This window comes from Prunus mume, linkage group LG3 (assembly GCF_029339155.1).
Source record: "Prunus mume cultivar Tortuosa linkage group LG3, ASM2933915v1, whole genome shotgun sequence".
Lineage (NCBI taxonomy): Eukaryota > Viridiplantae > Streptophyta > Magnoliopsida > Rosales > Rosaceae > Prunus > Prunus mume.
The window spans coordinates 11585194-11600539 of record NC_142700.1 but is presented as its reverse complement, the minus strand read 5'-3'; the positions used below and the strand labels follow the sequence as shown (position 1 = coordinate 11600539).

The following is a 15346-nucleotide window of genomic DNA, read 5'->3' as shown; positions in this document are numbered from 1 at the left end:
TTTGCGTAGGAATGAAAAATAAAGTTTGTTTAATTTTTCAATTATATCCATATTAGATAAAATTATAAAAAAAATGCATTTAATGTTATAATGTAATTCTAAATTGTTAATATTGATAAAATGGTTATGAAAAAATCGCATTTAATATTGTCTTAGTTTCCCATAGGAAAGGGAAAATGAAACTCATGGTGGTGGAGGGTTGCATTTCCTCCCTCCCCCCGCCTCCTCTATTTTCTTATATACCAAGCAATCATTTCCAATGGACTTACTAAACATGGAAAATCATTTCATTTTCCAATCCCGACCCCATTTCCCATGAACCAAACGGCCCTCGTTGTTTTCCCTTTATCTATTTTATTTTATTTATTCCAAATTTAAATAATTGACATGATCGTGGCCTTAATAATAATAATTATGATTACCATTAAATTGTTCGATATGATTCCGAAATGAATCGCAAATAAAGTGGAGATTTTATATGGCCCGATTAAGCTGTACACAGAAAGGTCCATTTGGGGAGCCTTAAGATGATAGCTGGTCACATCAAGAGCATATTCTGCGGATCACACAAGTCATGCGTAGCACTTAGCTGGAAATTGGTCATACATACTACTCAAAATTATAAAGTTGGAGCAGTATTTCGAAATTTTGAGGTGGATCAATTGTCTGCTGCTCCTTGTGGACCAGCCAGTTGTTGGGCCACTGAAAGCCTGCAATGGTTGATTTAGAGTCCCAAATGACGCTTTTGGTCTCTCCGGTTGCTTAACGATTATCATCTCACTAAATGCGGTAGGATTCGAGCTTAAAACAACTTCCAATATTGAGAAAAAATATCATTAAATTAAGAACTAGTTGATTATGAGATTTGAATTCATAATCGCCTTTAAATTGCTACGTTTTTGTATATAGCAGACCAAATTATCATTTTCTTATTGTTTTATTGAAGTTGATTAGAGCGGTCACTTTATGATGACATTTCTTTAGTACTGCAATGAGACACGGTCATGCCTAGGTGAAGAAAAAAATCTTGTTAAGCAGTCATTGTTCCTTATAAGTTGGCGTGGCATATAAATTATCAAGTTATTTGTCAATTTCTATGGAGCTCACATCGTTGGCGGCGTGGCATATAATTTTTTTTTATTGTAAAGAAAATTCATTCCTTCTTTTTGTGTAAAATCAAATTTCAAATTAAATTAAACTCACGTACATTTCTAAGAAGAAATGACTGCTTACGTAAAAACGTAATTTAGAAACAATGGATATTCATCAAAAACACAAGCCAATCACAAAATCACCCTCATCATCATCCAGATCTAGCGTAATTGAAGATGAGAGCATGCAGCTGCAGTATGAGTATGGGTGGCGACGTGCTGAAGTGAAAGGCGGAAAGTGATGCAATATTGAAGTGAATTGCAGGTCCACCACGGCATCTAATATTAGATAGATCAGCTGTAAACAGACTATATACTTTGCTTAGCTACAACGTACCACGTAATCATTGACCCAAAACTTAGTACGTGTCGATTATCAACCAAAAGAAAATTGCAGAAGCCTGGAATTATTCCTGGTTTCCAGCATAAATTACGGGCAACAGAAGAGCACATGTTTTTCTTTCTTTTTTGGTTTAAACTATAAGCTAAATAGCTGCGGGCAAGTCGAGGAGGGGGAGTGGAATGGAGGAATTTCTTGTTTTATTTAGGGAGTTTCACTAAAACACCTAAAATGGGGGCTGAAATTATAAAAAAATCAAACACCCAAAACAATTTATAAACACACCCAAAATCCATCATTACACACACTCAAAATCCATTTATAAACACACCCAAAAAGTTGACTTTGATGTTGATTTTATGTGTGTTTCTACATTTAAATGGTGCTTGGGTTTTTATATAAATACATATATAGGATTTAGTTTATTTATAAATTTGTATAAAGATTTCAGAGGATAATTCCACGTACGTGATCAGCAATCCAAGGAATTCCAAAACAACAAATGAAACCTATTGATTAGGCTTAGGCTTTTAAGTGTGGGCAGCCCACACTTGTCATTAGTTGGGTCCGCCAGTGAAGACATGGGTCATCAATGCATTTAGACTTAACGAATTGTTCCTAAGGAACCTCATAATTCGGCCCGTAGGGCCTCAGTAATGGAGGGTCATTGATTCCAGGTCCTCCACTGGTTGGGCTTAATGGGTAACAACCTCATCCCTGGGGTCATCTGGCCTATTAGTGCCCTTTCTGTTCGACACATTTAGGTATTGAAGTGGAGACGGAAAGGGTTTTCGGTAGATGGCCGCTTCGATTTAACCTTAGAGGCAGCTACATTGCATGTTCGAGCGCTAAGTTGATGACCTAACATATGCCGAAGCTGGAGGGGAACTTCAGTAGAAGCATGCGGTGATAGAAATGACTTCAATTTGGTCAATGTGGTTCTATCGACAGAAGACCCCGTGTCCTTGGTGCTTTGCCGAGTAGGTCTTCGGTTAGTTGTCTTAGAGGATCTCCAAGGATATAGGCAAACGAAGTTGGCAAAAGTGTACTATATAGACTGATGTGACATGTTACTTATTAACATAGCGAGCGTCGTCTTCTCCGCGAGGGTGTTCTCATCTTCTCTAATTGCATCTAGCGAGCGTCGTCTTCCTTGCAAAACCCAACCATACCCACTCTCCTTCCTCATAATCTCTGCATATTCTCCACCATCAACTCTCAAACGCTTGCAAAACCCAATTCTCCTCCCTCCTAATAAAGAAAGAGGGTTAATGATTGCACAAATAACACAAACCTCTTCCATGATGGCTTCAGAAAGAAAAGTATCCTTGCGTGTTTTCGATTCCACGGAGTACTTTAACAGTGTGTGATGACTTCCTAGCTGCTCAAAAACCCATTTACCTCTAAATGAGTCAAAGTCCCCTTTAACCTGTTCAAAACTTATCTCATGTTCAAGCTGTTCACACAAGTCTAGGACAACATGCGCATGATGCACCATATAAAGTAAGCCTTTGCATCATTCCTGCACATTACAGGAAAAGTAAGTTAACTTGTGTATGACTTTTAAGATGATTGGCACTCTCACATCACTTAAGTTAAGAGTATTACAATGACATATCATAGAGTGCCTATTTATATAGCTAGAGCTATAGATTGTCCTCTTTATTAACTAATAAGATCCACAAAATGTACATTTAGAGATCAGACACATTATCTAATCCCAAAATTAAAAAAGACTCTTTAGAAAAAGTATGGTCTTAGATTACAATTAATGGAAAGACTGCTAGTACCATAGAATGTATGAGTATAGTAGTTTTTAATAAATAGTATAAACGAGCGGCTATGGTCTTTTACATATACACACACACATATATATATATTTACGTACATACATATTTTTCAATAATACATTTGTGTTCTATACACAAGTCTCACATTTTTTAAAAGACAAACATACTGTAGTCGTATTGTACACGCACAAAATTCACGTATTATAAAAATAATTCTCACATATTATTGAATAAGAATAACATGTGTTATAAAAATTACATGAAAATATCATATAGTGGAAGATTAATATCTACTTTGGATATGTTGAAACTAGCAAATTAATATTTATAAGGGACAAACTAATGCAACTAGGAGGAGGATCCTTTTTTATTTTTTATTTATTTTTGTATTAAAGGGAATAGCCCTTTTTAAACACAATGTATTTAAAGCGTATAGCCGGGCGGCTATACTACAGATTTTTTTTATTTTTTATTTTTTGACACGTGGCGCATCAGGGAAAGAGGGTCATCTTTTTTTAGAAAAAAGTGGACAGCCGCACGGCTATACTCCTTGTTTTTAATTTATTTAAAAATAAAATTGTGTTGACACGTGCCGCTGGGTTTCCTCTTTTTTTATATTAAAAATAGTATAGCCGCACTGCGATACGCATTTTTTTAAAATTCTTTTTAACTGTTCTGTTTTATTCTTTATTAAATAGTATAGCCGTGCGGCTATACTAGATTTTTGTCTAATTTTTTTTTTTAAAAAATAGTATAGCTGGGAGGTTTTACTATTTTTTAAATTTTAAAAAAATCGTCTTTAATAAATAGTATAGCAAGGAAGACGACGTTCATTGGGTTTTGCAAAGAAGACGACGCTCGCTAGCTGCTAGGTTATTTGGGCAGTTTTTAATTTTTTAAAATTTTAAAATTGTCAAACAAAAAAATTAACAGAGTTAACTCCCTATTATGTTAGTTGACATGTGTCAGCAAATTAGAGAGGGGACATGGAGGAGACAACAATTTGTTGACACCAGATCCGCTCCCATATTTTGCTTTCCCATTTGCCTCTTCCCTTAGAGCATGAAAATACTGATGTGACAAAGCAAATGAGATTTGCTTATTCTTTTCCGTCTTCTCTTGGAGATGCTCTTAGGAATCATTTGTGTTTCATTCATTAGTAAGACTTCATAAGTGGTGTTCAACGGAGTGAACGCTTTGGCTTGGCGCTTGGGCGCCTTCGGCAGTGGTCCTTCGTGGTGGCTTTTATTGTACCTGCCCCTTTCCCGTTTGTGGCCTTCATGCCAAGGCTGGTATGTGTCCTTTCGCTTTCTTCATGGGGAATAAGTATAAGTTTCCCCAGGAGCTGAATGGGGTGGTGGGCATAATTCGTGGACTGATGCAGCTGGCCGATTCGAAGGCTTAGACCCGCACTGCCCAATGTCAGGTCCACATTTAGAATGAGTACGCAATTGGGCAAGTCCATCTAAAGTTGCATCTCTTCTCAATCCTCAAGTTAGTCCTGAAATATTATTGGAGCAGGGAAGCCCATTTGCCACAGGGGCTGGTTACTCTTTTGAAATAGAGTCAAACTCAAATCATTGGAAAGAGAATGTGCCTTCTGGTTTGCTGTATGTTCCTCGTTTTGCTCACCAATCCAATTCATCTTCCAAATACGCTGGTTATCAAATCAAAACACATGGTATGTATCCAATTGAAGGCTGAAAGTGATCGTGTGGAAAAGTAGAATCACATCTCTCCACGGCATATCGACGTGGACTTACGCAGGTAAGTCCTTTTTATATTAATACTTCCCCACTTAACTCATGCTAATACGTATTAATTAAGTAAACACACTACAAATATGCTTATTAAAATATTAAACAACCAAAATAAAACTGCAGAGAAAACTGGGCATATGATTCTTGCCTCTGCCCCTTTCGTTGCTCCTGGCTTTTAGCCTATAATTTTGTAACTTTCTTTTTGTCCAAGCAAAAAGAAGTATAAAAGTAAATTATTTATAGGACACAAGGTACAAAATGGAAAAAAAAATAAAAAATTCAACGAGGATTTGGGGATTGGCTTTTATTATTTATCAGTATTACCCAATTATTGTTGCCAAGTTGAAGTAGTTAGAGCATCCACAATGATGCTCTTTATTTCTTAGCTAAAATTTGGCTAAGAATATAAGAAAGCTATTTTAGGAGCTCTCTAAAAAATTTCAACTCCAACCATACTCCCTAATTTGAAGAGTCATAAATGCTATAACTCTTTTTTGATTGGTCCATCTATTAAAAAATAAAATAAAAAATAGTTAGCATTAAATAAAAGTTTGAAATACTCATTAAATAAAGCAGCATTAAATTATAAGGAGCCACTAGGAGTCATTTCTCTCTCCTCAGATTTAGGAGCTCCTAGAGGACTCCCTATTTTAGGAGGTAGATATGGAGCGTGGTTGGAGTTGTATTTTTATCATTCATCCCTAAAATTTGTCTAAGGAGGTGGTTTAGGGAGCCCATTGTGGATGCTCTTAGTACTTTCGTTTGCTGGCAAATAATTGGATTTTACACAAAGGTCTTGGAATTAAACTAACAATAATGCTATTTGTATCACATTTACGGGCTATTTTGTTGATCATCTCTCTAGTAGAGATGTAATATACTTATATTAAAGAGGTAGTCAGCAAATGTAGTACAAATAGCGAGAGAGACTTTCACGCAATGGGTATAACACTTTTTGCTATTCCCGACCAATAGTGCAATGACACCCAAAATAATTTTTTCACATATCATTGCATTATTAATCAGACATAGCAAAACAATATTATTTCCGTTGTAAGAAAGTTTTTCTAACAAATAGCACCCTTAAACTAATCGCTGATTATGATGTGATGTGAGTCATGCAAACTGTCTTTTCCTTTTAACTTTTATTCGTTTTTTTTGGTCAATAAACTTTTATTCGTATTTTTAACAATTTTGCTTCCGGTTGTTCACGTCCTATGATTATAAGAGACGAGAGCTTCCGACCAAAAATAATAAAAAATAAGACAATGGCTGATATAAGCAGCCAAATAAAATATAAAAAAACCTCATCCGTCTGTTCTTTTGAATAATTGGGTATTTTACTATTAGACATGGAGTCTCTGCGGCTGAGGATGTTTTGGAGGTCACGAAAGGTCATCCCAAAGACTGCAAGACAATACCAATGGTCACGCAATCTAGATATAAAAAATAGGGAGTTTCACTAAAACACCAAAAATGAAGGTTGAAATTATAAAAAAACCCAAGCACTATTTAAACATATAAACACACCCAAAACCCATCATTACACACACTCAAAATCCATTTATAAACACACCCAAAAAGTTGACTTTGGGGTTGATTTTGGGTGTGTTTCTATGTTTAAATAGTGTTTGGGTTTTTTTATAAATACATGTCTAGGATTGGGTTTATTTATAAATTTGTATAAAAAATACTGGTTTTGCCCTGAAGTACAAATTTGATTTGAGAACACATTATAAATAGACATTAAAAGTATGTTGCAACGGAAAAAAAAAGGGAGTTTCACTAAAACACCCAAAATGGGGGTTGAAATTATAAAAAAATTCAAGCATTATTTAAACATATAAACACACCCAAAACTCATCATTACATACACTCAAAACCCATTTATAAACACACCCAAAAAGTTGACTTTGTGGTTGATTTTAGATGTGTTTCTATATTTAAATAGTGCTTGAATTTTTTTATAAATACATATCTAGAATTGAGTTTATTTCTAAATTTGTAAAAAAAAAATCTAAAAAATGTTTCGTCAAGGAATAAGATTCTAACAAATGTTTCGCCAACGCTCGAGAAATTTCTCATCCACCCCATCATTTTGATGTCCTTTTCAATATGTGCAGGAAAATATATTATTTAATGATTTTTCTTTCTGTAAATAATGATCATTCATGATCGTTCTTATTATTATTATTATTATTATTTGGCCCTTGTGATTTACAGGATTTGATTTGGCCCACCAGCCTAATCCTTGTGCTAGCTGGACGTCCATAATTGCTTTTAAATAACTCGCATATGACAAACAAATAGATTGAAAACACGATTCTGATTTTTTATTATAAATGAAATATAAACTTTGAAACTTGGAGGGTATTTTCAGAATTATGGAATTTTATGGATCAAATTTTGAAGAAAATTTTGCATTCCACAGATTTTTATTTTTATTCAATCTCATTCTCATAAAAAATAAAAATAAAAACTCGCCCGCGCCCCATCTATATTCTTGCCAAAGTAACAATTAACAACATCACCTTTGAGTAAAAGAAAATAAAAAACAGCATCTCTTAATGATTTAAAAGCAAAATTCAAGACTAAAAAAGTGATTAAAAGCAAGTGGTTTGGATTTGGAGCAGTTGCTTGGATTCGAGTCCTAGTATCTGTGTAGTTTGTGTGAGTTTATTATGCTATCGTCACTCTCAATAAAAAAATAAAAAATGATAAAAATGAAAAACCAATGTTTATTATTATTTTTTTGGTCAAAGAAGCGCGTGTTTATTAGACCCTAAATTATAACGTGGAGATGATTAAAGTTAATTAATTGGGAGTTGGTTTTGTCTTTGGGTTGTACAGGCAGGGAGACAAATCTTTGAGCAGACCCTAATCTGCATGTTCTTGTTGGTAAACCACATCACAAACATATGATACACGGGGCTAAAAATAGTGTCGTCCTACCATGTGATGAGGGGCCCACTTGAAATTTTGTCCGTAACACCCCAGATCAGCATCCCTTCTCCAAATAAACATCCTCCATTCAAGTTTTCACGCATGGGAAAAATAAACTTGAAAATGGCCACAAGCTTTTTTTTAATTTTTTGGAGCACACGACAACTCCTCTCTCTCCGACCAAAAAAAAAAAAAGAAAAAAAAAAAGAGAATTCCTCTCTCTCTCTCTCTCTCTATATTCCAAGATGAAAGTCTTGGCCTTGTACTGTTCTACATCTGTGAATTGTCTAAATATAAATAAATAATGAGAGGCTGATAATAATAAGGACCTGCAGGCTGTAGTTATGCAAAAGCTCTTTTCTACGTTTCTCGAACAGTTGAGCTGCCAAGTTTAGACCTTTTTTTTGTTGTTAAACCCTCCTGGCTTTTATTTGAAAAGCGGATTTGGGTCTTGTTTGGCTGGTTAGTTTGGGTTTTGTGCAGAGTTGGAATTGAAGGCATTGATGGTTTTTTCTGCTTCACATTCCGTGTTCATTATCTGCAGAGATGCAGCTGGAATCGCAGGTATTATTCTCAAGATCCCTTTTTGAATCATGGGTTTTGTTTGTGAACATTGTCTGGATTGTTCCTGTTTTGGCATTTAAATTATTAAACAAAGAAAACCCATGTTAGCATCCCATGAGACTATTATGGTCGACTTGAGGAACTTGTTGGTTTTTGTTCTACATGCTTCAATTCCTTATTGTTCTTGCATTTCTTGCAAAAGCAAAGAAACCCCTCTTCTTTTGGTGTATGATATTCCAGTAGGCCAATTTTGGTGGAAAACTGTTGGCTCTGTTGAATGAGGAGATTGCTGATTTTAGTCAAGTGGGCAAAAGTCTTCATATTGGTTCAGCAGCCCACATTGTGATTTTATTTCAGGATTGTTAGGTCAAAGTCGTTATCACTAAGATTTATAGAGAGAACGATCTTTGAAACCAATTGTTTGTGCATGCGTTTTTCCTGACTGGTGTCTGTTTGAAATGTCTTTCTTTTCCCCTATTTAGTAAAGACTGGTGCCTGTTTAAAATGTCTTTCTTCCCCCCCCCCAACTTAGTAAAGAAATTTCAACCATAGGAATGAGGTATTACAGGAAAGCAAATATTGACATGGCGTCCTACTGTCTTAAAAGGATTTTGGCTTCCAGAAAACAAGATGCACTTTTGCTGCTTACTCTTAACTAAGCTGTTGAATTCAGAAATGTGGGATTAGTCCATCTAAGTAGCTACTGGATGCACCTTCTCAGAAATTGATTTCTTGTTATAATATTTGAGTTCTTGAATGAGAAATTTAGACGTCACTAATTGGTATTGGGATAAAACAGAATTTTGGCACTAGACTACAGCTTTTTAGTATTAATGCATGGACATTTGAACAAGTCATGTCTTAGAACTTTTAAAAAAGAAACACCCAGATACTTTGGCAATTCTAAATATCAAATATTAGTGAGAACTCTTTCCCACTATTCGTATTCTGATGAAGTGTTGAATAGTATTGGGATACACACATACACATATTGTATTATATTACTGATGTGTGATGCTCCTCAATGCTATTACAAGGTGTTTCGCCTATGCAATGCCTCTCAATGCTGTTAAACATGTTGAGTTGACCCTGCGGTCAATGCAATAAAAAAAACCTGCGGTGCTCTGTGATGTCTCGCAATTGAAAATTTGCGATTATATATAGTATATGTAGATGCACATATAAGGATTCCACACTTATGCTTGTTTTTAATATTTGTTACAGGGAACATATTTGCTTTTGGGCTGTTTCTTTCACCAATGTAAGTTTCATTGAGTTTGGTAATAATTGAATGTCAGAAAACAGGAAAGTGCAGTAGGATTTGTGTTCATTTACTCACCAGTTTGTGTTTTTAATTAACTTTATTTATTTTTACTTTCAGACACACATATAGAAGAATCATCAGAAACCGTTCAACTGAAGAGTTCTCAGGGCTACCATACATATATGCCCTTTTGAACTGCTTGATCTGCACATGGTATGGATCGCCACTTGTATCTTCTGATAATTTATTGATCATGACGGTGAATTCAGCTGGTGCAGTGTTTCAATTAGTCTACATAGCCCTCTTCATAATATATGCTGAGAAATCGAAAAAGGTCACACATCCCTTCAAGATCACTCACACTTGTTACTTTGATCAAGTTTCTGAAACCCTTCTTATGTTCTAAACTGTCATGAGTTCCCCCTTAATGTTGCTGCCAGGTGAGGATGCTGGGATTTCTGTTGGCAGATTTTGGTCTATTTGCAATCATAGTTTTTGGGAGCTTGCAAATGACTGACCTTGTTATGCGCCAGCTGATTGTTGGACTGCTTAGTTGTGTTTCTCTCATATCAATGTTTGCTTCTCCCATGTTTATAATTGTAAGTTAATCCAGGCATTGATGATCTGTGTCGTTAATTTGGTATTAGTGTGTCTTACTCTACTTACTTTGTTATATTTTTGCAGAACTTGGTGATCCGGACAAAGAGTGTCGAATTTATGCCATTTTATCTCTCCCTTTCTACCTTCCTAATGAGCACGTCATTCTTTCTTTATGGAATTTTTAATTACGATCTCTTCATTTATGTAAGATTCCGTGAGCTCATTCTCTCTCTCTCTCTCTCTCTCTCTCTCCCCTTAATTTTTTTGCAAAGCTGTTGGAGCTGTGAATTCAGAATACGTATTCCTAGTTTCCCTTGTCTAACAGTATCTTTCTTTATGAATTTCAGGTTCCAAATGGCATAGGAACCATTTTGGGGATTGTACAATTAGCTTTGTACTTTTACTATAAGGATTCATCTAAAGAAGACTCCAGAGAACCGTTGATAGCTCCATATCCATAAGTTTTGCCAACAAGAAATGTGCACATGTTTTGTCTTTGAAGTAAGTGTTATTTTCTATCTATTTTATTCTGTGAGGCGGTTCTCTATTATTGTTGTGGTTTTATAGCAACCAGAAACCATCGCCTTCTCATTTCTTGCATGTACAATCCTTCTGAGTGTAAATTTACACAGATAACTGCTATGTTCTACTTTTTGCATGCAAAGAAAATGGTGGCCTGGCTTTCTCTGCATGGACGTGTAAAACATAAAGCTAATTTTATACCAATCTAATTCATCCATGGCTGCCCTTTTTTTTTTTTTTCCCCTCCAATAGGTAAGAGAAGATGTTATCTTGACATAACAAGGCAAGAAGGCAGAAGCAAAGAGTGGTGCTTCCAACTTGAAAACTAAAATCATGTTCTTCAGCCTGTCAAGCTCCTCTGTGCCAGTGATCCCCCTCCCTCTCCCTCTCCCTCTCCCCTCCATCTTCAGTTGTCTACATGTGAAAGTGCATCTCGTGTATCATAGATATTTAGAAAGGGTTATTGGTCAAATTTTTCCTCGATTCATCTGTAGCATTCATGAATTGGTATGAGTTCAACAAAGTAATTGTTTAAGATCATCAAATCAACTTCTGGTCTTTCGTCAAGTTGAAACCTCTAAAGCCTTTTTATATGGCTTAGCAGCTTCACTATGGGTATCGATCAAGGAATAGAACCAAGTGAGGTCAAGGTCCAGATATGAAACCCACCCTGCATGATTCGTGCAATCAATAAAGTGCTGTGGTATCGATTTCACTGTCCTTTCTCAGGTTATTTGTTTATGTAAGTTGTGATTGTGCCTACCTCATGCAATATAATCTTCTCGTGTTTCTATTTCATATTCTTGTAGGGAATGCAAGAAAATTCAATTGTCTTCTGAATTCTAAAATTTCTTGCATGATAACATAAATGTGTAACGTGTTAAATTGGCAAATTAAGTGAGAACAGATCGTCTAGCCTCCTAGGTGCACATTGAATATGTTTCTGGCTCTCTTCCCCTGATATTTCGTCTGTCATTGCATACAAAACCTTCATGATGTACAGCACGGTTGATAGATCGCATGGTTGAATTTAAGTTTCATGTATCGTCTTCATTTTTCCTTTCTCAAAATTTTCGGTTGTCCCACTTACGTGCACCTAATTAAAAATTGCCACATTAATTGGACAAAATTGCTCATGAAAATTGAGAGAAAAACATGTTCATAAAAAATGCTACAGCTGTGCACATAATGGGTGTTGTTATTGCAGAAAATGACTGGCCCATATTACAACTGAAACCCCAACCACTCTCTTTTGCCAAAACTATTTCTAACATTTCTGCAGAGAAAATTACAGCAAGTCCCTCAAAGTTGTTCTTGTAACAGCAGCTGTTTTTTCCTGCACAAAGTATGTTGATTGAGAAACAAGCAACAAATTCTCAACAACAACAAAAAGCATACACTTTCGGGTCTGAATTTATAGAGAGAGCATGCACAAGTTGATTGAACGGATGGAATTATAAAATGGTAAAAAAATGATCATTTCTTTTGCTCCAGCAGCAACCAAGAAGTAAAATTGAAAGAAAAAGTAGTGCATTGGTAAATTTGATTTACCTGGTTTCTGGTTTCTTTGTGGGAGTGACAAAGAGGCAGACCTCTTTCATCATAGAGAATAAGGCCACTGAATCTTGGAAGCTCACATTTCTCCCCCATAAGTATAGGCCTTTGCCACACAGGGGAGTCTGAGTTATGGCTTCGCCACCCCACTTCAACTGCAACCCTTTTGTCCAGCAGCGGCTGCGGCGTCTCTCTCCAACTCCCACCCTGCTGTATCTCCTCCTCCCACTTGCTGGCTCTGCTCCACCGCACCGTGCTCACCAACGCCCCCTTTATCGAACCGCAACCGCAACTTGGCTCAGAGCCAGACCATTTAGGACCTGTTGCTGAGGTCTCTTGTTGGCTGCTGCTCATCACAATCTGCTGCTGTTTTCTCTGAGCCTTCTTTAGTAAAACCGTTGTGGCCATGCAAAGACCAATGACAGCAAAGGCAGCAGATACCAATAGGACGAAAGCTTCTTGGGTTGACAGCCTCCACTTGTCTTCTAAATTCCACAAAGCTTCCATGCCTTTTTTCCTTATGCATGTAACAAAAAAGACCAACTCTGGTTGATTTGGAAAGGTAGAATGGAATGATATCTTTTTGGGTGTAGACATAGAAAGGTGCAAGCAATAACTTTTCTTCAATATTATTTTAAAATTTTGCATTGATGGTGTTGTGTTCACGTGAGGTCCACCGCCTAGCTGGGGGCTTGCTTGGTCTCTGCTGCAGGGCTTTGGCTTAGCCTAGCATAGCTTGCTTGCTCAGGGGAGAAGGGGGTGCTCGTGCTTGTTTGAGTTTCAATTCAACCAACCGTTGGGAAATAAGAACGGCTCACCGTTATGGCTCTTAATTGCAGTCACGAGGTCTACAAGGTTGTTATTAAAACTCTTAAATAAAACATGGCCCTTCTTTCTGTTTATTTTTCTCTTGGATCCGGGTTTTATTTTTAATTTTATATGATCGATATTGGAGAAGAGAGACTTGAACACAAGACATCAAATCGGGATTATTAACTCTGTTGTGGTTGATGCAGAGTTTCAGAAGCTGTTAATTCAGCTGACTGCTTAGACTGTAAAAAAATGTGTCTGCAAGAAATTAATAAGTGAATTTAGAGACGTAATGGGATTGATTTGTAAACTTAATATTGGGTAAAACCATAAGAACCCAATCCATGACCGAAGATCTTGAACTTCATGATTTTCACAATAACATTAGGCGAAAATTCAATTAGACTTAAATTACATACATACCTTAAATGATTAGTCTTCTACCATACAAAGATATTTGCCTTGAGCAATCCCTAGGCGAGCCGTCAGTATGGAGGAAATAGATTTCTCTCTCAAGCCTTTTGCACGTTTAGAAAAAACCCTAATACGTGTCTTCATCAGCATACACATAAGATGGGTATGTGCACTATTATAGGCAGAGAGAGAGAGGACCCGTTTTCTAGTAAAGCCCATAATCAATTACCACCCATCACGGTAATAATAGGAAACTACTTCTCTTTATTTGACCAATATCATTATTCTGAATAATATTTATTAAACCAATTAAATAATTTATTTACCACATAGGTCACTTCATGTGGGCCACACAGAATATTTATAAAATATTCTTACATTCTCCCACTTGGCCCATATGATAAATTTACTTTATGGTTCAATAAATAAATATTAGGTGCGCGATACATTCAGAATAATCCTCACTTTCATATGGTCGACATAAATAAATACCGCATTTAAGCAATTTTCTAATGCGAGTCATGGCGGTTATGCATCAATAAGTGATACAATCCCTTCCATGTACCACAACATTAGCAAATCACCTAAAACAGTCCATAAGTGAGAAGTATCATAAAAAGTCCAATAATATCTTTGTCAAAGACTACTCCTGTTATCATTCATCCAATCTCATTCATGTATACATATAAGGGAAAACAGAATATAACAGAAACATATTCAATTATTGAGCTCATAGTGTCAAAATAAATAAACTGTCATTATGCAAACCACAACATCATAAATACTATCATGGTTTATGACCAAGAACAGTCCTCTCAATATAACTATTAATGTCTTTGGCCAGAACCTTTTACTTGGTTTGCAAGCATAAGTTTTGTCTTTATAGATACTCTTTGTTTCTGAACCTCCTTAATGACAAGGTATTTAATTCCACTATTTTTAGCACTCTTAGAACACTTGTCATTCTTGGAGAAAAGGACAATTGCGGTATCAACATAAATTCTTAGCGGCGTGGCAATAAAACATAAACACCAAGTCCTAAGATTAAAACTCGCAACTTCAATTCATCAAATATGGCCTCAAAGCAAACCATATATGCATAATGAATTCTCATTGTACTGTTAATATTCCGATTCACTCTTATGGGCCTAATGCTAAACTTGTTCCCTTCCTGAATTGGAGCAACATTAATGGATAAACATTATCCCATATCATGTCTCTTTAGAACACTTACAATATATGCTTAATGAAACAAACTTAACAATTCATGTGATCCATTCTGGAATATTTCAATTCCAATCACAAAAATTGTCTCATCCATATATTTCATTCAAGGTTCTTAGAGAAAAGCTTAGGGCTCGTTCGTTATCATTTTCTAACCCCGTTTTCTGTTTTCCGAGAATAAAAACAACCAAAAATGCATTCGGTGCAATTAAGTTAGAAAACACGGAAAACGAAGAATTGAAAACGATCTCAACTTTCTTCATAAAACGAGAAAACAACTTTTAGACGTTTTCATCATTTTCAGAGGGAAGTGAAAACAAGGGAAATAGTTTCGGCTGGAATAAGACATCATCGTGCTCTATTCCATTCTCACCTTTCTCAAATCCTAGACCCAAAAATTAAACACCCCA

The 15346-nt window shown here is 36.0% G+C and overlaps 2 protein-coding genes across 2 annotated transcripts; one reads left to right on the top strand and one right to left on the bottom strand.

Annotated features, from left to right (window-relative positions):
* Positions 1-8097: 8097 nt before the first annotated feature.
* On the top strand, positions 8098-11727 carry SWEET2 (Nodulin MtN3 family protein). The gene is made up of 7 exons (XM_008228124.3): positions 8098-8548; positions 9773-9809; positions 9930-10146; positions 10253-10411; positions 10497-10616; positions 10760-10913; positions 11187-11727. Exons 1-6 carry the CDS (start codon positions 8488-8490, stop codon positions 10871-10873), a joined length of 708 nt encoding a protein of 235 aa, XP_008226346.1. The 5' UTR covers positions 8098-8487; the 3' UTR covers positions 10874-10913; positions 11187-11727.
* Positions 11728-12028: 301 nt separating this feature from the next.
* On the bottom strand, positions 12029-13376 carry LOC103325937 (uncharacterized). Its single transcript, XM_008228125.3, has 2 exons — positions 12486-13376; positions 12029-12270 (listed from the first exon to the last, which is right to left on the bottom strand). The coding sequence occupies exons 1-2, from the start codon at positions 13134-13136 to the stop codon at positions 12223-12225; spliced, it is 699 nt and encodes a 232-aa protein (XP_008226347.2). The 5' UTR covers positions 13137-13376; the 3' UTR covers positions 12029-12222.
* Between the last annotated feature and the right edge of the window lie 1970 nt (positions 13377-15346).